Source organism: Mobula hypostoma, chromosome 21 (assembly GCF_963921235.1).
Source record: "Mobula hypostoma chromosome 21, sMobHyp1.1, whole genome shotgun sequence".
Classification (NCBI taxonomy): Eukaryota; Metazoa; Chordata; class Chondrichthyes; order Myliobatiformes; family Myliobatidae; genus Mobula; species Mobula hypostoma.
In genome coordinates this window covers 50,894,563-50,920,779 of record NC_086117.1, presented here as the reverse complement: position 1 = coordinate 50,920,779, position 26,217 = coordinate 50,894,563, and the positions used below count along the sequence as shown (strand labels likewise).

Below are 26,217 nucleotides of genomic sequence, written 5' to 3'. Positions count from 1 at the left end.
GGCGGTGACTGACGTAACAGTAAACTTCCGGAACAATGGAGGCGATTGTGAACGAGACCGTGTCGTCGGATGACCTGCTGGTAAAAGAGCGGGGAGGGGGAGAGGAGGAAGGAGAGGGAGAGGGAGCGGACGAAAATAGGCGGAGGGTGAGGGAAAAGAAAAGATTTTTACTGTCCGCTGGAGTTGTTGACTGAGCTTGTTGTTGGGAGGTACACTCAGACAGGAAGGGGGTGGAGATGCCAAGAAACAGACGGGGGTAGTTAACGGGAGATAGTGTTGGGTCATAGGAGTTGTACGGAGGAAGGCGAATGGCAAGTTTCTGGGAAACGAAAAAAATAAGCGGCGAGTTGAGTGATGAAGGCACTAGACATATTTTAAATAAAAGAAGGAAGAGTTTAAGATATTACTGAGGTTTGAATGTAGATCTGTTTCTGATAGTGATCCAAATTGATCAAGAATTTAAGTAAAACGTTAGATATAGTTCGCGCAAGATTCTGTAAGAGATGGGGCTCTTTTAGTGCTTTGTAAAGACGTGAGAAAATTTTAGATTTAAAAGCTATGGAAGGAATGAAAGTAATACCAAATAGTTAGTCCTGACGAAGGGTCTCGGCCTGAAACATCGACTGCGCCTCTTCCTATAGATGCTGCCTGGCCTGCTGCGTTCACCAGCAACTTTGATGTGTGTTGCTTGAATTTCCAGCATCTGCAGAATTCCTGTTGTTTAATGTATTGAATGATAGTGGCTTTGGGGGAGTAATTACAGGAGTGCCTAGATGTATCCATGGACAAGGTTAAAATAATTTAGCTGGTGGAGAAGTTACAGATGCTAAACGTTTAAAAAGGTTTTGTGGTGGAGTAAGAGCAGATGCAGTACTGTGCAAAAGTTTTTGGCACTTAAAAAATTCTGTTAAGCAAAAATGCTTTCAAAAATAATGAAAAGTTTCTAAATATCAAAAAAAAACATAAAGAGCAGTAAACAGTAAAAAGAACTAAACCAAATCAATATTTGGTGTGACACTTTTCCTTTAAAACTGCATCAATTCTCTTGGGTACACTGCTGTGCAGTTTTATAAGAAAATCAGCTGTAAGGTTGTTCCAAACATCCTGGAGAACTTACAGTTCTTCTGCAGACTTTGGCTGTCTGGCTTGTTTCTGACTTTCCAGGTAATCTCAGATAGCTTCAATAATATTGAGATCGGGGCTCTGTGGAGGCCATACAGGGACGAGGTCCAGCACCTGGCCGCGTGGTGTGCCGACAACATCCTGGCCCTTAACACCCAGAAGACCAAGGAGATCATTGTGGACTTCAGGCATGCTAGGAGCTACACTCACATCCCCATCTACATCTATGGAGCTGTACTGGAGCATGTATCAACCTTCAAATTCCTTGGTGTCCACATTTCCGAGGATCTCACCTGGTCCCTGAACTCCTCCATCCTGATCAAAAAGGTGCAACAGCACCATTTATTTCCTGCGGAGCATGAGAAAAGCTCACCTCTGTCCCAGGATACTGACCGCTGTACCATTGAGAGCATACTCACCAACAGCATCTCAGTGTGGTATGGCAATTGTCCCGTATCGGACCGCAAAGCACTCCAGCGTGTGGTGAAAACTGCCCAGTGGATTATCGGCACCCATTTGCCCACCATGAGAACATCTACTATAAACGCTGCCTGGGCAGGGCTAAAAGCACTATCAAGGATGCATCTCACCTTAACCATGGACTTTTTACTCTCCTCCCATCCAGTAGGCACTACAGGAGCCTCCGCTCCCACACCAGCAGGCACAGGAAGAGCTTCTTCCCCGAGGCTGTGACCCTGCTGAACCTCACATCACAGCGCTAAGCAGTATTGCACCCATATTGTACTGTCTCAGTACTTTTATATTTGTGTGCTGTAGCACTTACTTTTTATTCGCAGTTATTTTGTAAATAACACTATTCTTTGCATTTCTGGTCAGATGCTAACTGCATTTCATTGGCGTTGTATCTGTACTCTGCACAATGACAATAAAGTTGAATCTAATCTAATCTAATATTGTGCAGATCTCTTTGTTTTTTTTCCCGCTGGAGATAGTTCTTTATGACCTTGGCCATGTGTTTGGCATTACTGTCCTGCAGAATAAAGTTTGTACTGATCAGACACCTCCCTGATGTATTCTGTGATGGATGAGAATCTGGTTGTACTTCTGAGCATTGAGGATTCCATTAATTCTGACGAGATCACTGGTTTCATTCGCAGCCCAAACCAGCAGTGAACCCCGCCCCGCCTGCTTCGCTGTTGGCTACAGACACTCATGCCATGTAGCACTCTTCTAGCTCTTTCTACAGACAAACTACCTCCTCTTGGAGTCAAAAATTTCAAATTTTCACTCATCAGTCCACAGCACTTGCTGCCATTGTTCAGCACCTCAGTCCTTGTGTTTTTGTGTGTTGGTGAGTCTCTTGGCTTTGTTTCCAGCATGGATGAATGGCTTTTTGGCAGCAACTCTTCCATGAAGACTGCTTCTGACAGGACTTCTCCAAACTGTAGAGGGGTGTACTTGGGTTCCAGTGGTTTCAGAGAGTTCAGAGCTGATAGCAATGCTGGACGGCTTCCAATTTAGAAGGGACTTCAGCTTGAAGTATCTCTTCTGCACTCAGTTTCTGTGGCCGACCGCTGCATTTCTGGTGTTCAACCTTGCCCTTTTCTTTATGTTTCTTTAAAAGAGCTTGGATAGCACACTTGAACCTCCTGCTACTGCAAAATTTCTGCTGGGGGAGACCTTGCTGACACAGGATGATTACTTGTGTCTTGTTGCTTTGATTTGTTGCTTTGATTTGATGACTTTGAAGGTTAAACTGTCACATCTGCCACAGCCTCACCTTTTTAATTTGCTTGTCCTTTGCCCAGTTTGATCCCTTCTACGTCCGTTTCTGTTTCAGTTAATTAGTTTAGTTCATTCAGCTCATTATGTCATTGATCATTAGCATCCTCTTTGTTATCTTTTTTTTAATCATGCACTTGGCTATATACCTACGAAGTAATCAAGATTTTATTTGAAAAGTGATCTATAATTTAATGTTTCTTTAAAAAAATACAAAGAATTCTCAAACATTTAATGTTTTTGGAAAATGAGTGTTTGGAAATCTAAAATTTGGGCTTTTCTGCTGACACCAATTCAGAAGAGAAAAGGTAAACATCTGAATATAAAATTTATATACAAATTTATGGTGCCTAAGACTTTTGCACAGTACTGTAACTTATTGGTGTTGATTAAATTTGATGATAAAAAGTTACTAGATTGGGTTAATTTAGGTTATATGAGTTATATATTTCGAGTCTATGTGCCACTCCATTTGAGATGTTCTTGATGCCCAAAGTTTGGCCATGTAGCAGCCGTATGTAGGGGTAAAAAATGGTGTTGCAGGTGTGGTGGAGAACATGATTATGGTAATTGTGGAGAATACAGTAGGCCAAAATGTAGTGTTTGTTGAGGGGAACATAACACTGTTTAGGCATGGTGTCCTGTGAATAAGAAAGCTGTGGAAGTGCAGGATGTTTGGGAAGAAATGGGCACATCATATGCAAAAGCTCTTCGGAAAGTAGAGAAGACAATGTCAATAGGACACATTATATCCACAATTCTGATAGATTTAAGTCAATATATAAAGTATATGATTTTATAACAAAGGATTTGTTGATTGTTGATAAATTAAAATTTGTTACTTTCATGGCAGATTGGTATAGCACAAATTAGAGGTGGGACGGAAGAAAACATTATATTAAACTCGGGATAAAAGACCAGAAGTTATTAATATTTTACATGGAGGAGTTGTGTGGGGGGGGGGTCCTGGGGATTGCATGGGAGCAGTGGTGGGAGGGGGGAGATGCATGGGGATTGTGTGTGGGGCTGCTATGGGTGGGATGCTTGGGGATTGTGCGTGGGGCACCTAAGGATTGAGTGTAGGATGGCGGGGGCCAGGAGCACCTGGGCACTGTATGCCGGGGGGCATGCCCATGGTTGTGTGGCAACAGGAGAATGGCTCTGCAGAGGGGGGAATGGGAGAGAGGAAGGCTGGGAGTTGGTTGATAGGAGTGTACGGGTGGATCCCAGAGGGATGTAGGGAGTAGGGTGATTGTGGGGCTGGAAGGGGGATTGATGGGTGGGAGCAGGGCTGGGTTGGTGCCTTTGCATGAGTGGTGAGCAGGAGAGTACATGGAGTTGTGGGAAATTGGTTGAGGTTTGTGGGGTATTGAGGGACGTGCTGCAGTGTTAGAGAGAAGAGTGCGAGGCAGTTCTGAATCCAGCAGTAGGTAGATACACTGACCGTGTGGTAGATACTGCTCCATCACCACATTTGTGTTGCCTGTTTTGCAGAAGTTTGAGAAGAAGTACAATGCAGAATTGAGGCAGGGCTCGCTCTCCAGAGCCACACAGTTTGAATATGCCTGGTGCCTAATCCGGAGCAAATACTCTAGTGACGTCGTTAAAGGAGTTGCCATTTTGGAGGGTGAGCCACACCATGAACACACTTCTGTCCCACTGACTTGTTCAGGTGGCAGGGCTAACTTAGGGTCAAGGCATAATACAGCACAGAACAGGCCATTGAAACTGCTAGTCCTATTTACCTGCATTTGGCCCACATTCCTCCAAAGGTTTCTTATCTATGTACGTGTCCAAATATCATTTAATTGTTGTAATGCTATCTGCCTCTATCACTTCCACTGGTAGATTGTTCCATATATACCGCCCTCTATGTGATAAACGTGCTTCTTGGGTCCCCTTTAAGTATTCCCTCTCTCACCTTAACATATGTCATCTAGTTTTGGACTCCATCCCCTGGCAAACAGACTGACCATTCACATTATCTGTGCCATGATGGCATTTGAGATGTGGCACGTGAAAAGTTGTTAATGAAGGAGAGCATTTGCACTTCTGAGGGTAGGGGATGAGGCAGAGGTTCAATTCTCAGACCCTGCTTACACGATGATAGTGTTCAGAAAGTAAGGTAGTTCCAGGTCAGGCTCTCTGCTTGGGGAAGACTTTGACCACTTTTGGCGAGAGTAGTATGTGAATTTGTGGGTCCTCAGTTAACTTTCAGTTGCTGTCTTCTCTCCCATTGTCTTTCTCTCACACTGTTTTCCCCTCTTTTTCTATTCAGAGTTGTATCCTGATTCATCCAAAGAGGAGCAGAGAGATTACATTTTCTACCTGGCCGTTGGGAATTATCGGTTGAAGGTGAATGTCTACAGCTCATTAGCTTCTAGCTTTGACTGGATGTGCCTTGTGTTTCTAAAGTGTGAGAAAACTGTTCTGTCTTTCAGGAATACGAGAAAGCTCTGAAATTCATTCGCTCAATGTTGAAAAATGAGCCACACAACCAACAGTGCCTGGAGTTGGAAAAACTCATCAACAAAAAGATGCAGAGAGGTGAGATGTGGAATGCTGAGGGAGTCCATAAACTGGGAGCCTGCCACACAATATAAGCTGTCTCAATTTTCTTTGTTTTTGCGTCCATCTCAGTATTTTGCACCATGGCCTCATAAATCAGATATATGGGTTTCTCAATTTCTGATCTTCCAATCCTGTTTGAGTGTAATTGCTCCGTTGCCTCCAAATACCAAGGCTCTGAATTCTGGAAATCCTTCCTTCAGTCTCTGATTTTGTACTCTTATTTTCTAACTTTGTACTCTACTCTCCTTTGAAACCCATCTCTTGGACTATACTGTGGTCATCTGCCCAGTACAACTGCAGTGTTGTGACACTGAAGGTATGCATAGAAATGAGATCGATATACCTTTAGAATCTGCCTGGGTTCTGCACTACACATTGTATTTCCTTCTATTTCAAATGGACTTTGACCTACAAGGACTGGCACACCTCACGTGGTTGTCAGTTTAAACATAGAAACATAGAAAATAAGTGCAGGAGTAGGCCATTCGGCCCTTCGAGCCTGCACCGCCATTTATTATGATCATGGCTGATCATCCAACTCAGAACCCCGCCCCAGCCTTCCCTCCATACTCCCTGACCCCTGTAGCCACAAGGGCCATATCTAACTCCCTCTTAAACATAGCCAATGAACTGGCCTCAACAGTTTGCTGTGGCAGAGAATTCCACAGATTCACCACTCTCTGTGTGAAGAAGTTTTTCCTAATCTCGGTCCTAAAAGGCTTCCCCTCTATCCTCAAACTGTGACCCCTCGTTCTGGACTTCCCCAACATCGGGAACAATCTTCCTGCATCTAGCCTGTCCAATCCCTTTAGGATCTTATACGTTTCAATCAGATCCCCCCTCAATCTTCTAAATTCCAACGAGTACAAGCCCAGTTCATCCAGTCTTTCTTCATATGAAAGTCCTGCCATCCCAGGAATCAATCTGGTGAACCTTCTTTGTACTCCTTCTATGGCAAAGATGTCTTTCCTCAGATTAGGGGACCAAAACTGCACACAATACTCCAGGTGTGGTCTCACCAAGGCCTTGTACAACTGCAGTAGTATCTCCCTGCTCCTGTACTCGAATCCTCTCGCTATAAATGGCAGCATACCATTCGCCTTTTTCACCGCCTGCTGTACCTGCATGCCCACTTTCAATGACTGGTGTATAATGACACCCAGGTCTCGTTGCACCTCCCCTTTTCCTAATCGGCCACCATTCAGATAATAATCTGTTTTCCTATTTTTGCCACCAAAGTGGATAACTTCACATTTATCCACATTAAATTGCATCTGCCATGAGTTTGCCCACTCACCCAACCTATCCAAGTCACCCTGCATCCTCTTAGCATCCTCCTCACTGCTAACACTGCCGCCCAGCTTCGTGTCATCCGCAAACTTGGAGATGCTGCATTTAATTCCCTCATCCAAGTCATTAATATATATTGTAAACAACTGGGGTCCCAGCACTGAGCCTTGCGGTACCCCACTAGTCACAGCCTGCCATTCTGAAAAGGTCCCGTTTATTCCCACTCTTTGCTTCCTGTCTGCTAACCAATGCTCCACCCACACCAATAACTTACCCCCAATACCGTGTGCTTTAAGTTTGCACACTAATCTCCTGTGTGGGACCTTGTCAAAAGCCTTTTGAAAATCCAAATATACCACATCCACTGGTTCTCCCCTATCCACTCTACTAGTTACATCCTCAAAAAATTCTATGAGATTCGTCAGACATGATTTTCCTTTCACAAATCCATGCTGACTTTGTCCGATCATTTCACCGCTTTCCAAATGTGCTGTTATCACATCCTTGATAACTGACTCCAGCAGTTTCCCCACCACCGACGTTAGGCTAACCGGTCTATAATTCCCTGGTTTCTCTCTCCCTCCTTTTTTAAAAAGTGGGGTTACATTAGCCACCCTCCAATCCTCAGGAACTAGTCCAGAATCTAACGAGTTTTGAAAAATTATCACTAATGCATCCACTATTTCTTGGGCTACTTCCTTAAGCACTCTTGGATGCAGGCCATCTGGCCCTGGGGATTTATCTGCCTTCAATCCCTTCAATTTACCTAACACCACTTCCCTACTAACATGTATTTCACTCAGTTCCTCCATCTCACTGGACCCTCTGTCCCTTACTATTTCTGGAAGATTATTTATGTCCTCCTTAGTGAAGACAGAACCAAAGTAATTATTCAATTGGTCTGCCATGTCCTTGCTCCCCATAATCAATTCACCTGTTTCTGTCTGCAGGGGATCTACATTTGTCTTTACCAGTCTTTTCCTTTTTACATATCTATAAAAGCTTTTACAGTCTGTTTTTATGTTCTCTGCCAGTTTTCTCTCATAATGTTTTTTCCCCTTCCTAATTAAGCCCTTTGTCCTCCTCTGCTGAACTCTGAATTTCTCCCAGTCCTCAGGTGAGCCACTTTCTCTGGCTAATTTGTATGCTACTTCTTTGGAATTGATACTATCCCTAATTTCTCTTGTCAGCCACGGGTGCACTACCTTCCTTGATTTATTCTTTTGCCAAACTGGGATGAACAATTGTTGTAGTTCATCCATGCAACCTTTAAATGCTTGCCATTGCATATCCACCGTCAATCCTTTAAGTGTCATTTGCCAGTCTATCTTAGCTAATTTACGTCTCATACCTTCAAAGTTACCCCTCTTTAAGTTCAGAACCTTTGTTTCTGAATTAACTATCTCACTCTCCATATTAATGAAGAATTCCACCATATTATGGTCACTCTTACCCAAGGGGCCTCTCACGACAAGATCGCTAATTAACCCTTCCTCATTGCTCAAAACCCAGTCCAGAATAGCCTGCTCTCTAGTTGGTTCCTCGACACGTTGGTTCAAAAAACCATCCCGCATACATTCCAAGATATCCTCTTCCTCAGCACCTTTACCAATTTGGTTCACCCAATCTACATGTAGATTGAAGTTACCCATTATAACTGCTGTTCCTTTATTGCACACATTTCTAATTTCCTGTTTACTACCATCTCCGACCTCACTACTACTGTTAGGTGGCCTGTACACAACTCCCACCAGCGTCTTCTGCCCCTTAGTGTTACGCAGCTCTACCCATATCGATTCCACATCTTCCCGGCTTATGTCCTTCGTTTCTATTGCGTTAATCTCTTCTTTAACCAGCAACGCCACCCCACCTCCCCTTCCTTCATGTCTATCCCTCCTGAATATTGAATATCCCTGAACGTTGAGCTCCCATCCCTGGTCACCCTGGAGCCATGTCTCTGTGATCCCAACTATATCATAATCATTAATAACAATCTGCACTTTCAATTCATCCACCTTATTACGAATGCTCCTTGCATTGACACATAAAGCCTTCAGGCGCTCTTTTACAACTCTCTTAGCCCTTGTACAATTATGTTGAAAAGTGGCCCTTTTTAATGCTTGCCCTGGATTTGTCGGCCTGCCACTTTTACTTTTCTCCTTAGTACTTTTTGCTTCTACGCTCACTTTACACCCCTCTGTCTCTCTGCACTGGTTCCCATCCCTCTGTTGTGAACTAACCTCCTCACGCCTAGCCTCTTTAATTTGATTCCCACCCCCCAACCATTCTAGTTTAAAGAATAAGTTCTTACAGGACACCATAGGAAGTTGGCCTCATCAGCCCTGCAGTAGCTCTTTTGAAGAGCAGTGCACTTTGTTGTTGCGACCTTGTATTCCTGTAACTTTCTCTCTGTTTATTATCTAGTTTCTTGCTGAGCCTTCTCACAAACTCTTTCAGCATGGGAACTGGCCCATTAGCCATAGTGTGCTTGCCATCACCCAGCCCTTTCAACTAATCCCATTGTATTTCCCTCATAACCAGATCTCGAGAACTGCACACCATTCTGAATGAGGTTTATTATCCCTGACATAGATTACAAAATTTGTTGTTTTACAGCAGCTGTGTAGTACAAGATGTAAAAAAAAACATCATGTTCCAATAAAAATTAATGAATAGTGCAAAAGATAGATAGTGAGGTATGTAAAGAGGGAAAAATTAGTTAAGACCAAAGTATGGCCCTTGAAGACAGAAATGGGTGAAATTATTATGGGGAACAAGGAAATGGCAGAGGAGCTGAACAGGTACTTTGGATCTGTCTTAACTAGGGAAGACACAAACAATCTCCCAGATGTAATAGTGGCCAGAGTACCTCGGGTAACAGAGGAACTGGAGGAAATTCGCATCAGGCACGAAATGGTGTTGTGTAAACTGATGGGACTGAAGGTTGATAAATCCCCAGGGCCTGATGCTCTGCATCCCAGGGTACTTAAGAAGGTGGCTCGAGAAATCGTGGACACATTGGTAATCATTTTCCAATGTTCTATAGATTCAGGATCAGTTCCTGCAGATTGGAGGGTAGCTAATGTTATCCCACTTTTTAAGAAAGGAGGGAGAGAGAAAACAGGCAATTATAGACCAGTTAGTGTTGATATCAGTGGTGGGGAAGATGCTGGAATCAATTATAAAAGATGTAATAGCAGCATATTTGGATAGCAGTGGCAGGATAGGTCCGAGTCAGCATGGATTTACAAAGGGGAAATCATGCTTGACTAATCTTCTGGAATTTTTGAGAATGTAACTATGAAAATGGACATGGGAAAGCCAGTGGATGTGGTGTACCTGGACTTTCAGAAAGCCTTTGATAAGGTCCCACATAGGAGATTAGTGGGCAAAATTAGGGCAAATGGTATTGGGGGTAGGGTACTGACATGGATAAAAAAAATTGGTTGGCAGACAGGAAACAAAGAGTAGAGATTAATGGGTCCTTTTCAGAATGGCAGGCAGTGACTAGTGGGGTACCGCAAGGCTCGGTGCTGGGACCGCAGCTATTTACAATATACATTAATGATTTAGATGAAGGGATTAAAAGTAACATTAGCAAATTTGCAGATGACACAAAGCTGGGTGGCAGTGTGAAATGTGAGGAGGATGTTATGAGAATGCAGGGTGACTTGGACAGGTTGGGTGAGTGGGCAGATGCATGGCAGATGCAGTTTAATGTGGATAAATGTGAGGTTATCCACTTTGGTGGCAAGAACAGGAAGGCAGAATGGTGTCAAGTTAGGAAAAGGGGAAGTACAATGAGATCTAGTTGTCCTTGTTCATCAGTCACTGAAAGTAAGCACGCAGGTACAGCAGGCAGTGAAGAAAGCTAATGGCATGCTGGCCTTCATAACAAGGGGAATTGAGTATAGGAGCGAAGAGGTCCTTCTGCAATTGTACAGGGCCCTGGTGAGACCACACCTGGAATATTGTGTACAGTTTTGGTCTCCAAATTTAAGGAAGGACATTCTAGCTATTGAGGGAGTGCGGCGTAGGTTCACGAGGTTAATTCCAGGGATGGCGGGAATGTCATATGTGGAGCGACTGGGGTTGTATACACTGGAATTTAGAAGGATGAGAGGGGATCTGATTGAAACATATAAGATTATTAAGAGAAAGGACGCGTTAGAGGCAGGAAACATGTTCCGGATGTTGGGGGAGTCCAGAACCAGAGGCCACAGTTTAAGCATAAGGGGTAGACCATTTAGAACGGAGTTGAGGAAAAACTTTTTCACACAGAGGATTGTAATTCTGTGGAATGCTCTGCCTCACAAGGCAGTGGAGGCCAATTCTCTGGATTCTTTCAAGAAAGAGTTAGATAGAGCTCTTAAAGATAGCGGTGTGAAGGGATATGGGAAGAAGGCAGGAAAAGGGTACTGATTGTGGATAATCAGCCATGATCACAGTGAATAATGGTGCTGGCTCAAAGGGCTGAATGGCCTACTCCCGTACCTATTGTCTATTGTCAACTTCTTGGGATTCACCTCCTTTTGAAAATGTCCTAGCTGCTGGGGTAGGTTGTGCCTTAATACTGGAGTTGATCTAAAGGAGGTTCACCAGGCATGTGACAGTTGTCCAGCGAAAACTCAGAGCTGCAGGGAGTGGGGCGTTGTAAAGATCAGGTGAAACCAGGGTGACTGTGGGTTAAGCAGTTCTCTGGTTACTGAATGAATGGGAGCAGTTAAAAAGGGCAAACAGAGACAAAGCAATGATCTTTCTCGTGTGGATGGTGGCGAGGACTGGGGAAAATTCTATCCTTCTGTTCCAGGGAAGAGACAAGAGGCGGACCAAGTGGATGAGATTCCACTTAGGGCTTTGTTAACAGTGGTATAAGGGAAGCTACAGTTCAGGACACTGGGTACTGATGTATTGGTTAAAACTACAATCAACTTATTAAATTAAAGAAGCAACAGTTGACGAAGACAATAGTCACAGTGTAAACTTAAATTTTGCCAGACCAAATTATCATACCACACACAAGTCTTTACTTTAACCTTTTCACTGTTTTATTGTTCGTGCTCAGCCGGCGAGAAAACTCGAAACCGGACATCAAAGAGACAGAGTTTCTACCTGTTTCTCTGGCGGCTCAAAGGAGCTTCTGATTTAACAAGCAGGCATGCTACAGTTTATAGGACTAACAGACAAAGAACACTTAGTTACCAGGGTATTCCTGCCAAGTCAGATCAAACTTAATTGGATAAGAGAGTACACTAAATCATGGGTTTTAAATACAGACAAATTCTTGCCTTATCAGTAAAACTTGAATAGACACAAGGTGGGACCATAGATCAATATGTGAACTCATAAGACATGATGTATGCAGCATGTGTGAATACAGCCCACAGATCGTCCTCAAAGGGACAGCTGTGAGTTGTTTAAAAAAAACACTGAAGGCGGTTTTTTTTTCAGTCAAGGACAGTCTCTCCAACTTTTCACAGAACAGAGCATACATAAGCTTGCACCTAATTTTAACCAGCTATTACCCAGAATCAGAGAATCATTTCTTACTTTCCCAACACCCTTAACCTTCATCAACAGTGTGTTCAAAAACTTCAACCTCTGAGCTCCTGGATTTCAGGTTTCTGGCTGTATCCTGTTAACATTGCCTTGTGTTTTGTTGTCGTAGAAGTGTGCTTGAAAGAAGCAACACACAACGTAGGAGGAACTCAGCAGGTTAGGCGGCATCTATGAAGGGCGGTGGACAGGTGACATTTCTGCTGAACTCCTCCAGTATTTTGTGGGTGGTGTTGTTTTTGAAAGGTGCCTGGAGTTAATAATTCAAGATTCCAGGAAAGAGAATCATCAGGTATAATGGGAGCGGGGTAGGGAGGGATTTTAAAAAAGGTGTCTTTGGAGTCCAATCCTGTAGTAATGGACAGATCTCATAGAAAGGTTTTCAAGTGAGGCTACATAGGTGGATCAGAAAGGAGGACAGTCACTTTGCAGGTCTAACAACCAGGAGAAGATATATAGACAGATCATAGGTGTAAGAGGAAAAGAGCCTATCAGGACTTGTCTGCAGAGTGCGAGATCAAGGAGTGAGTTGGAGGTAGTTCCTTTTGGACTTTATGCACCAGATTTAAAAAGTGACCGTGGCCTGTTGGGACTTGTCTACGGAGCCAGAGATCACTGACAGGTCCCACTCACTTCCTTGTGGACTTTGCGCACCAGTTTTCAGAAGTGAGTGGGACCTGTCAGGGCTTGTTTGCAGAGCCAGTGTTGCTTGGGTTAAAAGTAACTTAGCAAGGGCCAATAAAAAGGGGCGAGGTTTAAACCATTGTTGGAGTGGGCAGTGTTTAGAGTGGTCAAGCTTTAGTTCAACTGCCTTCGACAAGAATGGTTGCGGGCTTGAACTTAAGTTTGAGAAGTTAAAGGTATAACAAGTGTAGGCAGGATGGTAGTTCAGGAAGTAGAATGCTCCTTCTGTGAAATGTGGGATTTCGGGGTGCATAACAATCTCCTTGATGACTATAGTTGCAGAAAGTGCACCCAACTTCAGCTCCTGACTGACAAGGTCAAGGAACCGGAGCTGGAGCTGGATGCACTCAGGACCAGCTGGGAAGCTGAAAGACTTTTACTGAGGTGGTCACACACACAGATAGTAGATGGGTGACCACCATGAGAAGTAAGGGGAGTAAGCAGCTTGTGCAGGGTTCCCTGGAGGCCATGCCCCTCAGCGATAAGTATACTGCTAGTGGGGGGGGGGGGGTGGGGAGTTGAAAATGACTTATCAGGGCACAGGAGCAGGCAGGCCAGGCCAGTGGAACTCTGGTGACTCTGAGGCTCAGCCTCAGCCTCAGAGGAAGGATAAAGTCAGGCAAACTGATAGTGACAGGAGACTTGATAGTTCAGTGGATGGACAACAGATTCTGTGGCCACGAAAGAAGCCAAGATGCTGTGCTGCTAGGGTCCAGGATGTTTCAGCAGCTGTAGAAGATTCTGAAGAGGGAGAGTGAGCAGCCAGAGGTCGTGGTGCACATTGGCACCAATGACATGGGTAGAAAGGGGGAAGAGGTCATGCACAATAAGTATGAATTAGTCAGGAGACTGAAGAAGAGGACCTCCAGGGTAGTAGTCTCTGGATTACTCCCAGTACCATGTGCTAGTCAGGACAGGAATAGGATGATGGTACAGATGAATGAGTGGCTGAAGAAGTGGTGCAGGGAGCCAGGTTTCAAATTTCTAGATCATTGGGATCTCTTCTGGGGAAGGTATGACCTGTACAAAAAGGATGGCTTACACCTGAACTAGAGGGGGACCAATATCCTTGCAAGTAGGTTTGCTGGGGCTGTTGGAGGGGATTTAAACTAATTTGGCAGGGGGATGGTAATCGTAGTGATAGGCTTAAGGATGGAGCTGTCGGTATATAAATTGATGCAGTGTGTAGTGAGGAAGAACAGGCAGATGATGGGGCAAAATTATTGTCAGTAGGATGAGTCAGTGTAATATGGGGTGATAGATTTAGGTCTTAAGGTGTTGCATTTGAATGCACACAGTATACTGAATAAGGTAGATGATCTTGTAGCAGAGTAGAGATTGGTGGGTATCACTGAGTCATGGTTGAAAAGATCATAGTTGGGGAGCTTAATGTGCATTGATATCATGTATCGAAAGGAAGGCAGAGGAATTGAGGTGGCTCTGTTGGTAAAAGAATTAAATCAAATCCTTAGAAATAGGTGACATAGGTTGGAAGATGTAGAACCCTTGCTCTGCATGAGAGAGGAGCTGGCCAAAGTTGATGGGAAGGGGACACTACCCAAGATGATGGAAGAACAGCAACAGCTGGCCTTACTGGGACAATTCAGAAGGCACTGGATAGATGCATCCCCAAAGGTGAAGAATGGAGGATGCTCTCATCCTCTAAAGGATGACAAAAGCAAAGGGGAGGGCACATAATGTAGCCAAAAATAGTGGGTTTGGGAAGCTTTCAAAAACCAACAGAAGGCAACTTAAAAAAAATCCATAAGAATAGCTCTCCTGAAGGTAAGTTAGCTAAAAATATCAAAGGATAACAACAGCTTTTTTCAGATATATAAAGAGTAAAAGAGAGGCAAAAATGGTTATTGGACCACTGGAAAATGAAGCTGCAGAGGAAGTAATGTGGGATAAGGAAATGGCAGATGAATTTAATAAGAATTTTTGTCAGTCTTCACTGTGGAAGACACTAGCAATATGCTAGAAATTTGAGTGTGTCAGGGCAGAAGTGATGATTCTCAGGGTTGTATATCGTGACATATATGTACTTTGATAATAAATTCACTTGGAAATTTTTTGAACTTTGGACCGGATGGGCTACACCCCAGGATTCTCAAAGAGGTAGCTGAAGAGATTGTGGTGGCATTAGTAATGATCTTTCAAGAATTAATAGATTCCAGCATGCTTCTGGAGGACTGGAAAAAAAGAATCAGGTTTATTATCACCGGCATGTGTTGTGAAATTTGTTAACTTAGCAGCAGCAGTTCAATGCAATACATAATATAGAAGAAGAAAAAGATAAGTATATCAATTACAGTATGTGTATACTGAATAGATTAAAAATTGTGCAAAAACCCAGAAATAATATATACTGAAAATGTGAGGTAGTGTTCACGGGTTCAATGTCCATTTGAGGAATTGGAATGCAGAGGGGAAGAAGCTGTTCCTGAATCGCTGAGTGTGTGCCTTTAGCTTCTATATCTCCTACCTGATGGTAACAGTGAGAAAAGGGCATTGCAAATGTCACCCTACTCTTCAAAAAGGGACAGGGCAGAGGAAAGGAAATTATAAGCCATTTAGCCTGACTTAAGTGGTTGGTACGATGTTGGACTGCATTATTAAGGGTGAGGTTGCAGGGTACTTGAAGGCGCATGATTTAGTAGGCCAAGGTCAGCACGGTTTCCTTAAGGAATCTGTTGGAATTCTTTGAGGAACTAACAGGCAGGATAGACAAAGGAGAGTCAGTGGATGTTTACTTGTACTTTCAGAAGGCCGTTGAAAAGATGCCATACGTGAGGCTGCCTAACAAGATCAGAGCCCATGGTATTACAGGAAAGATACTGGTATGGATAGAAAATAAACTGACAGTAGTAAAAGAACGGGAATAATGGGGGGCCTTTTCTAGTAGGCTGACAGTTACTAGTAATGTTCTGCAGAGGCTGGTATTAAGCCTGCTTCTTTTCAAGTTATATGTGAATGACAAAGTTGATGGCTTTCTAGCCAATTTTACAGACAATTTGAAGATATGTGGAAGGGGAAGTAGTGTTGAAGCAGGGAGTCTGCAGAAGGACTTGGACAGATGAAAGAATGGGCAAAGAATTGGCAGATAGAATATAGTGTAGGGAAGTGTACGGTCATGCACTTTGGTAGAAGGAATATTTTCTGTACAGGGAGAAAATTCAAAAATCAGAGGTGCAAAGGGACTAGGAAGTCCTTGTGCAGAATTCCCTAAAGGTTAACTTGCAGGTTGAGGCAATAGTAAGGAAGTCTGTGGTGAGGAAGGTAAATGCAATGTTAGCATTCATTTCAAGAGAACTTGAATATAAGAACTAGGATGTGATGCTGAGGCTTTATACGACATTGATCAGACCACACTTGGAGTATTGTGGCCCCTTATCTAAGAAAAGATGTGTTGACATTGAAGAGGGTTCAAAGGAAGTCCATGAAAATGATTCCAGGATTGAACAGGTTTGATGGCTCGGGGCCTGTACTCACTGGGAATTTAGAAGAATGAGGGAAGATCTCATTGTAACCTATCGAATGTTGAAAGAGTTACATGTTGAAGTTGGAAGTATATCAGAGGAGGTTCCTGAGAATGTTTCTGGGAATGAAAGGTTTAATGTACGAGGAGCATTTGATGGCTCTGGGCCTGTACTCATTGGAGTTTAGAAGAATGGGGGTGGGGGAAATCTCATTGAAACCTATTGAATAGAGGTCAGTGTGGCACACCAACCTCTACCTTGCTGAGGCCGGGCAGCAACTCTCAGACACCTCCTCACATCTACTTTTGAAGAGGACCTCACTCCGGACCATCAGAAAACTGTCTCCGACACCATCACTGATCTCATCCACTCCGAGAACTCCCATCCACTGCCACCAAATTCATAGTTCCCTCATCCCGCACTGCCCGCTTCTACCTCCTACCCAAGATCCATAAATCCAACTGTCCGAGTAGGCCTGTTGTCTCTGCCGGCTCCTGTCCCATTTAACTCGAGTCCTTGTACCTTGATTCCATTCTATCCCCCTTGATTCAGTCTCTTCCCACCTACATCTGCGACACTTCTCATGCTCTAGATCTCCTCAGTAACTTACAATTCCCTGATGTTGACTGCCTCATTTTCGTCATGGATGTTCAGTCCCTTTATGCTTCTATCTTAACAAAAGAACCAACCAATTACCTTCTACCAACACCCTCTTCCATCTGGCTGAACTGGTCCTCACCCTCAACAATTTTTCCTTTGGCTTGTCCCACTATCTCTAGACTTGAGAAGTAGCCATGGATGCTGGCTAGGCCTGATTTTTTTTTGTTGTTGGTTACATAGAACAGTCCGTGCTCGAAGCCTTCCCTGGTAATATTCCTCAATTCTTCCTCTGCTATATAGAAGAGTGCATTGGTGCTGCTTCATGGACCCAGGATTAGCTCATCATTTCATCAACTTTGTCTCCAACTTCCACCCTGCTCTTAAATTCACCTGGTCCATTTCTGACACCTCCCTCCCCTTTCTCTATCTGTCTCCATCTCTGGAGACAAACTGTCAACTGACTTATTTTATAAACCTACCAATTCCCATGATTATCTTGACTATACCTCTTCCCTCCCTGTCTCCTGTAAAAATGCTATTCCCTTTTTTCAGTTCCTTTACCTCCGCTGCATCTGTTCCTGGGATGCGGCCTTCCTTTCTGAAAAATCAGTGATGTCCCCCTCCTTCAAAGAATGGGATTTCCCTTCCTCCATTGTGGACGCTGCCCTCACCTACATCTCCTCTATTTCCCAAATATTTGCACTCACCCGATCTTCCCTCCGACTTAACAGTTATGGAGTTCCTCTTGTCCTTACCTACAACCCCATGAACCTCCACATCCAACACATCATCCTCTCCGGAGGATCCTATCACTAAACACATCTTTACCCCCCCCCCCCCCAGTTTCTGCAGGGATCTCTCCCTCCGTGATTCCCTTGTATCCCATGTCCGTTCGTCCCTCCGTCTCGGCACTTTTCCCTGCAAGCGGCCCAAGTGTTACTCCTACCCATTCACTTCCTCTCTCACCTCCATTTGGGGCTCAGAACAGTCTTTCCAGGTGAGGCAACACTTCACTTGCAGATCTGCTGGGGTTGTCTGTTGTGTTCAGTGCTCCCGATGCGGCCTCCTGAACATTGTTGAGACCCATCGTAAAGGTGCTTCATTGAGCACCTTTGCTCCATCCACCAATAACAGAAATTCCCAGTGGCCAAACATTTTAATTCCCATTTCTATTCTGACTTGTTGATCCATGGCTTCTTTTGTGCCAAGATGAGGCCACCCTCAGGGTGGAGGAGCAGCACCTTGTATTCCCCAGGTAGCCTCCAACCTGATGGCATGAATGTTGGTTTCTCCTTCTGGTGAATATCCCCCCCTCCCCTCTTCTTTTCCCCACTGTGGCCTCTTACCTCTTCTCACCTGCCAATCACTTCCACCTGGATCCCTCTCTTTCCTTTTCTCCTATGGTCCACTCTCCTGTCCTATCAGATTCCTTCTTCTCCAGCTCTTTACCTTTCCCACCCACTTGGCTTCACCTATCACATACTAGCTAGCCTCCTTCCCCTCCCTCTACCTTTTTATTCTGGCGTCTTCCCCATTCTGTTTCCATCCTGAAGAAGGTCTCGGCCTGAAATGCCGACTTTATTTCCACAGAAGCTGCCTGACCTGCTGACTTTTTGTTAGTGTTGCTTTGAATATTGAATGGCTTAGATAGTGGATGCGGAGAGGATGTTTCCTATAATGGGTGAGTCTAGAATGGGAGAACACAGTCTCAGAATAGAGGGACGTCCATTTAGCATATAGATGAGAATGAATTTCTTTAGCCAAAGCGTGGTGTGTCTGGAATTCATTGCCATGGGCAGGCGTGGAGGCCAAGTCATTGAGTAGGTTTAAAGTGGAGGCTGGTAGGTTCTTGATTATTAAGGGTGTTAAAGGTTGCGGGGAGAAGGCAGGAGAATGCCATGAGAGGGACAATAAATCATCCATGATGGGGTGGCGGAGCACTTGGTGGGCTGAGTGGCCTAATTCTGCCTATGTTCTGTGGCCTTTGGTTCAGGTAGTGGGGACTTCAGTGTCCTGAATACTAAGTTTTGAAATGTTTCAAGGCTTGAAGTTTTTATCATACATCCAATATGTAGATGATCCTAGAGAAGGGGTGGTACTGGACCTAAATTTTGGAAATATAGCTGGGCAAGTGTTGGTGAGAGAGTATTTCAGAGATCATGACCAAAACTTCAGAATCAAAGTTGGGTTTATTGTCATATGTACAAGTGCAATGAAAACTTACAGTAGTATTACAGGCATGTAGTATCACATAAGTAACATTCACAAGAAAGACATAAATAAGCATGAATTAGACATTAGAGCTGAATTAGGCCATTTAGCCAATAGCGTCTGCTCTGCCATTCCATTATGGCTGATTCATTATCCCATTCTCCTGCCGTCTCCCAGTAATTATAAACAATTGTTACAAAAAAGAATGGAATTAGGACAAAATGTGCATTGTTGTGCATAATGTAGCTATACTAAATTAGATATCGGAGTTTTGCAGGTTGATTTAAGAACCGAATGGTTGAAGGGAAGTAGCTGATCTTGAAGCTGGTGACGAGAGACTTCAGACTTCTGTACCTCCTGCCTGGCCCAGAAAGTGTGGACCTTTGTTAGATGTTGCCTCCTTGAGGTTCCTCCTGATGGTGGGGAGGGATGTGCCTGTGATTTATTGGGCAGAGTCCTGTACTCTGCAGCTTCATGTATTCCTGCCTATTGGAATTGCCATATGAGATTGTGGTGCAAGTAGATAGGTGCTGCTTGAACCTCACCAGTACTGACTGGGAAATGTGATCAAATAGTGGGTGGTTATAGGGCAGAAGATTCAGCTGATTATTTGATCCCAACAATGTTTGCTGCTCTTGAGAGCTTGCTGGTACTTAAGACTGTTAGTCATTTGCACTTCAGAGTGCTTTTGGATATCCTGAGGCTGTAAACTTTGTACAAACATGAGCACTAGAAAATTTCTCATTCTTTGCAGTGTTTAAACCCTTGAAACAGCTCAGTCAAATTGCTGCTGGTCATTTTGGCCAGAATAATCTGTTTTTCTATTCCATCTGCATACGAGGAGAGCTAATGAGTATGTGCCAGGAAGGACCCTTTACTATAAATCTGTTCAGTATTTTAAGCATTGCACACAATCCTCCAGCTGAGGGCAGACTTGTTCTTTACATAGTTCCAGCGTTGATTGATAATGAAGTCTAGGGTTATAAAGGCTCTATTGATGTATGTGCACCCATTGAGTAGAAACCTGTTTAGCCTCTTGAACCTGTTTTTGTTTCACCCAATGCTCTGTGTATCCACAGTCTGTCTCATCAAATGAAAGGCCTTGCCCAAGCTAGAAGCTTAGTAACTGTTGAATGGTTTTCTCTTTTGAGCATTTCTCTGAACTCATCATAATCTAATCGATATATGACAGAAGTTCACACCATAGTCTCTCCTGCCTGTTATACCGTGGCCTTTAGGGCAGCAATGAAGGTCCTCCATCTCTGGCAGTGTTCATCGTGTCAGTAGCTCAGTTTTCACCGCTGTCAGTCATGCAAGTCCCGGGTGGAGGCTCAGGAATGCCATCACACTCAGATGTAGAAGGATTCTTCATTGCTGTCTCCATAACAGTTTAGTTTTACCAGTCAGGGTTGCTAGCCCTGAGCTGAACCCCCGAACCTGGAGAACTGGTGGACCACTCTTAGACTGACCTCTACCTGTAGACCAGTTTGGCATGGGTGACCCTACCAAGAGCCAAAGGATAAAGCCCTGACTCCAGCCAACGTAGCTGTCTGGGTCATTAAAGCACGCAAGCTTTCAAACCATGACAAGGATTGTGGTCCTCTTGGAGGTCACACCATAGTGCTGGTGATAAATCCAGCTGCTGCTTGACTCTTGATCTGACCGGTGTTACAGTTTTTTTGGACATCTGGTTCCACCTGGTGTGTATTGTGTACACTCTCTAACTTACAGCCTCTTAGGCATGAGCTGGTCTGTTTATTCCTAACTACATAAGAAGTTATAATACCCTGTTAATTCACCCTTGTTTATGCTGAATGCTCTATTTTAAGCATTAATACTTCCTGCCATTTTTAAGTATTTATCTAGTGGTAAAGTCGGTGCCCAGTTGACCTGTGATCCTTTGCTAATTCTAGTTTCACATCTCTACTACCATCTGCAATCTCTTGTGTCTCCATTACCATCTTGCCTTTTGTTATGATTTTATCCTGATCACCAAACCTATTTCTTTTCTGCACACTTCCGTTTCCTTCCACTCTAGTTCCTGTCTATTCTGTATTTATGTATTCATTGAGATACAGCTGTGCTGACTAGCAACCCCCGGTTTTAACCCTAGCCTAGTCACAGGACAATTTACAATGACCAGTTAGTCCACCAACCAGTACACCTCTGGGAGGAAACTGGAGCACCTGGAGGAAAACCACACGGTCACATGGAGAATGTACAAACCCTTTACAGACAGTGGCAGGAATTGAACCCAAGTTGCTGGTACTGTACAGTGTTGTACTAACCAATACACCTCTGTATCTCAATAATGTACTGCATCATATTCGCCATGTTGTACTTGCTTTATTCCTTCAGTATAGTTTGTCTGAAGGTTGCTGAATCTGGTGTTGAATGTGAACAAATCTTGTCTAATAAATGTCCTCAGGCCTTCTTCCCACCTTTTTAAAATTGTACATTTATGACTTTATCATCTCTCTCCCACCATGCTGCATTGTATAGAAAGCAATCTCCCATAGGTGGACCCACTGCACATTCTGCTCTCTGACAGCAACGTGTCAGATCAGATTATGAGAACACTCAGTCCTCTTTTATTGTCATTTAGAAATGCGTACATACATTAAAACACGGAGTGATATCACCGATAAACCAAAGACTAACACTGACAGAACCACATAGTTATAACATATAGTTACAACAGTTCAAAGCAATACCATAATTTGTTGAAGAACAAACCATGGGCATGGTAAATAAAGTCTCAAAAGTCCCCGAGTCCCCGATAGCAGGCGGCAAAAGGGAGAAACTCCCTGCCATAAACCTCCAGGTGCCGTCAACTTGCCGATGCATTGGAAGCACCCGACCACAGCCGACACTGAGTCCATCCGTCCGAAAACTTCGAGCTTCCGACCAGCCTCTCCGATACAGCCTCCCAAGCGCCATCCTCTGCCGAGCGCCTTGGACCTTGCCCCGGCCGCTGAAACACGCAAAGCCGAGGATTTCTGCTCCAGAGATTCCAGTTATCACCCAGTAGCAGTGACAGCGAAGCGGGCATTTCAGAGGTTTTCCAGATGTTCCTCTGTACTCTCACGTCTGTCTCCACCAAATCAGGATTGTGCACGGTCCCCTATTTGACAGATAACAGATACTCATCACCGGAGAGGCCGCGCGCACTGCCGTTGCGCCGCCATCTTCTCCTCCTCCATATATAGTACCATATATAAATTTCAAAACCATGTTCTTAATGTGCTTCTGAAAGAACAGTGCTCTTGTAACCTCTGACAGTAATAGGACAGGACAGTAATGCAGCTGGTCAAGTTAGAGATCCTGGTTCAGCCCTGACCTCCAGTGTTTCTGTGTGGAGTTTGAATGTTCTCGCTGTGATCAAGTGTGTTTCTCCAGGTGCTGCAGTTTCCTTCCACGTCCCAATGATGTGTAGATTGTGGGTTTACTGGCTGCTGTAAGTTGCCCCTAGTTTGCAGGAGAGGGGAAAATGTGGGAGGAGTTGAAAGGACTGTGGCGAGGATAAAATTGGATTAGTTTAAACCTGTGTTTGATGCAGACTTGGTGAAGGGACTGTTTCATGTTGTATTATTTTATCTCTCCATTATGTGAGCCTGGCACTAAGTGAACATCTTATACAAGTTCCTCAGCAAAGGGAGGATTTAACCAGTTTGGAAGAAGTTTTGTGATACCATTGGGCTTAACTTCTCAGGGTTCAGTTACACAATCAAATAAATGCTACCAAACAATTCAGCTCCATGAAATACATAATAGTTTAAGCTCCTACATCATTTTATCGTAGAAAATGGCAATTGTATGCAGTTTGCTCTAGAAACACCACTTTACCTAACTAGGATGTTTTGTGATACCGTTGGGCTTAAATTCTCAGGTTTAAGTTGTACAATCAAATAAATGTTACCAGGTGATTCAGCACCATGAAATACTTAAGAACAAGTTACTATGTAGCTTTATTTTAGAAAGTGGCAATGGAGTGAGTAGCCCACATTGTTGTTTAGAAACCCTGTAGTGAAAGGCATTGCATTCTGTAGTCTAGCTTCTTAACTTGCATACAGGAATGGGATAGAACGAGATCCCTCTAACTTCTGCAAGACTGAACTCAGGAGTTTCCCCTCTGGCCACTGGCTGGAGTGCTGCTCATCACGCTGATCTTTCTGTGCCTCTCCATTCAATAGCTCTTCCTCTGTGTTGTTCACCATCCTGACCTTCCCACTGTTCTTCACAGATGGCCTGCTTGGCATGGCAATCGTTGGGGGTGCAATCGTTGGACTGGCCGGAATGGCGGGACTGATCGGACTGGCTGTGAGCAAGGGCAAATCCTGACCTATGTGCCTGAAGATGGTGCAAGTGCTTCCTTTAATTTAATGATCCTCTCTTTAACACTGAGCCTTGGCTTGACTAATTTTTCTGCATCAATGCTTTACACTGAACATTGTTTAATGTAAAATATTTAATTACTTTCTAATATTGTATCAGTGACTGTTCTTGGAACAATTGTTCAGTTATCCCTTTGGGAAAACACTGGTGTAAATGTTATAAATAACAACTTTGTAAACTGAATAAACCAGCCAATTTAACTGTGTGTCAGCCAGAGCCACGCTATGTCAGAAATTCAGAGAGTCTCATTCTTCACACTCCCTTCAAATGCTCCCAGGATATGGAGGAGGCAATGTGCAGCTCCCGTTGCCCCATTAAACATTCCTGTGTGAGGGGCAGTATCTGTTGCCCTGAGATGTTTTGTGTGTGGAATTTTGTGGTGCAGTGAATTTGTGAGGAGGGGGGAACAAGTTGTGGAGTCTGGAGTGTGTAGTTGGGAATAATCGGAGGAGTTAGAGTATGGTGGATAAGTAGGGTGTTATTGTCGTGAGATGAATGAGATGTAGAGAAATAGTTTGGAGATTTATGGGGAGAAGGTGAGGCTGAGCTTCTGTATGTGATGACTATTCTTGAGTCCACATTGGTATGCTTTCTGAAGTGTTGTAAGATCATTACTTATGCATCTGTCTGTAATGCTATGCATTTGTTAGAGGAGCACTGCTATCTGGAAATCCAAATTCGGTCCATCTCTATGTTCTGCTCTTTTGACACTGCTTGCTGCATCCTTGAAGAACCCCAGCACATTTGTCAATTTTTTTTGTGTTTTATAAAACCATTTTGCTTTGGTTGCTACATTAGCTCTTTCTTCCTTAATTAGATATTCCAGCATCTTTTCAACAACAGATGTAAAGTCGTAGTTGTAGAACACTACAGCAAAGAAACAGACTCTCCATCTGCTTAATCCCATTGAACTACACCCGGTCCATAGCCCTCCATACCCCTCCCATCCATATACCTACCCAAATTTCTCTTGGATGTTGAAATTGGACCCACAACTACCATTTCCACTAGCAGCTCATTCCACACTTTCTCCATGCTCTGAGTGAAGAAGTTCCCCCTCATGTTCCTCTTAAACATTTCACTTTTCACCCTTAATCCAAGACCTCTAGTTCTAGTCTCATCCAACCTTAGTTTAAAAAAATGCTATTTACGTTTACCCAATCTATAGACATCATAATTTTGTATACAGGTGTCCCCCACTTTTCGAACGTTCACTTTACGAAACCTCACTGTTACGAAAGACCTACATTAGTACCCTGTTTTCGCTTTCAGAAGGTGTTTTCACTGTTACGAAGAAAGGCAGCGCACGATAAAATATCAGAGCGTGAAAAAATCAGCGCGCAATAAAAGGCAGCGCGCGCCCCGAGCAGCCGCTCTCCCCAGATTCAGAACGGCATTGCTTAAACACATTGCATTGAGCACTGGTTAGCAAGATGAGTTCTAAGGTGTCAGAAAAGCCTGAAAGAGTAAGGATGTTAGATTTAGCGTAAAACTAGACATAATTAAGCGTTTCGATCGTGGTGAACGAAGTAAGGACAAAGTGAGATTGGCTTGTGGAAGCTGACGAAGATGATGTTGAAGAGGTTTTGGCATCCCATGACTAAGAACTGATAGCTGAAGAGCTGATGCAGTTGGAAGAGGAAAGGATAACAATCGAAACCGAATGCGTTAGCAAAAGTGAAGCAACTACGTGAGATTTTCGCTGCAATGATAAAGTACGACTTTAATTTTGAAAGGGTACGTAGGTTTAGGAGATAATTTGCAGGATGGTTTGAGTGTTTACAAACGACTGTATGATAGAGAAATGCGCGAGGCTCAGCAGTCAAGCAAGCCTTCCACATCAGCCACAGCAGATGACGAACCTCGACCTTTGACATCGAGGTGGGCAGTCATAGGAGAAGATGAGCTGCCTGCCCTGATAGATGATGAGATGACACCCCCGTGTCCCACCACCAACACCTGGGCCCCAGACAGATACTGTACCGATTTGCGGAGAATGCAGCGGTAGCCGGGAGGCACACAGCATATCTTTAAGAAAAAAGCCGAAATAAACATGCTAATTAATTAGGTGCCACCTAGCACGTAATTGTCGGCCCAGATTAGAGGCGATGCAATTGGCAATCGCCTCTGATCTGCGCCGACATTTACCTGCCAGGCGGCACCCATGTTCGGCTTTTTTATTAAAGATGTGCTGTGTGCCTCCCAGCTACCGCTGTGTTCTTCGCGGCAATGGATCAGGTTGGCGGCCCGGAGGGTGGGGACCACTGCACCATCCCAACCTGCGACGACTTAGTCTAACACACCATCATCAGTGTGCTCAGCGCTGTTTTCCCAATTCCGGTAAGTGATACTACACTGTACATACATTATTTCTACTTTATATCGGCTGTGTATTTTTACGTGTTATTTGGTGTGATTTGGTAGCTTCATAGTTTAAAGGTTACTGGAGAGAGTGTTTATGCCAACAGCGCTCGCGTGAGATTTTCTGCCGAGAGTGCTTGCGTGAGATTTTCACTACAGAGATCTGTGCAGGCAATCGTTGTAGAGAAATATTTCTACTTTATAT

The 26,217-nt window shown here is 43.9% G+C and overlaps 1 protein-coding gene across 1 annotated transcript; it reads left to right on the top strand.

The window, feature by feature from the left end:
• On the top strand, positions 1 to 23,851 carry fis1 (fission, mitochondrial 1). Its single transcript, XM_063073975.1, has 5 exons — positions 1 to 80; positions 4,360 to 4,492; positions 5,144 to 5,220; positions 5,307 to 5,412; positions 23,500 to 23,851. The coding sequence occupies exons 1-5, from the start codon at positions 36 to 38 to the stop codon at positions 23,595 to 23,597; spliced, it is 459 nt and encodes a 152-aa protein (XP_062930045.1). The 5' UTR covers positions 1 to 35; the 3' UTR covers positions 23,598 to 23,851.
• The last annotated feature ends 2,366 nt before the right edge of the window (positions 23,852 to 26,217 follow it).

What these genes read in the sequence shown, in the direction of transcription:
- fis1 (XM_063073975.1), top strand. Translation starts at nt 36, where the DNA reads ATGGAGGCGATTGTGAACGAGACCGTGTCGTCGGATGACCTGCTG. An exon ending in AGGAGTTGCCATTTTGGAGG is followed by an intron (nt 4,493 to 5,143) that starts GTGAGCCACACC and finishes TTTTCTATTCAG; the next exon opens with AGTTGTATCCTGATTCATCC. An exon ending in TTGGGAATTATCGGTTGAAG is followed by an intron (nt 5,221 to 5,306) that starts GTGAATGTCTAC and finishes TCTGTCTTTCAG; the next exon opens with GAATACGAGAAAGCTCTGAA.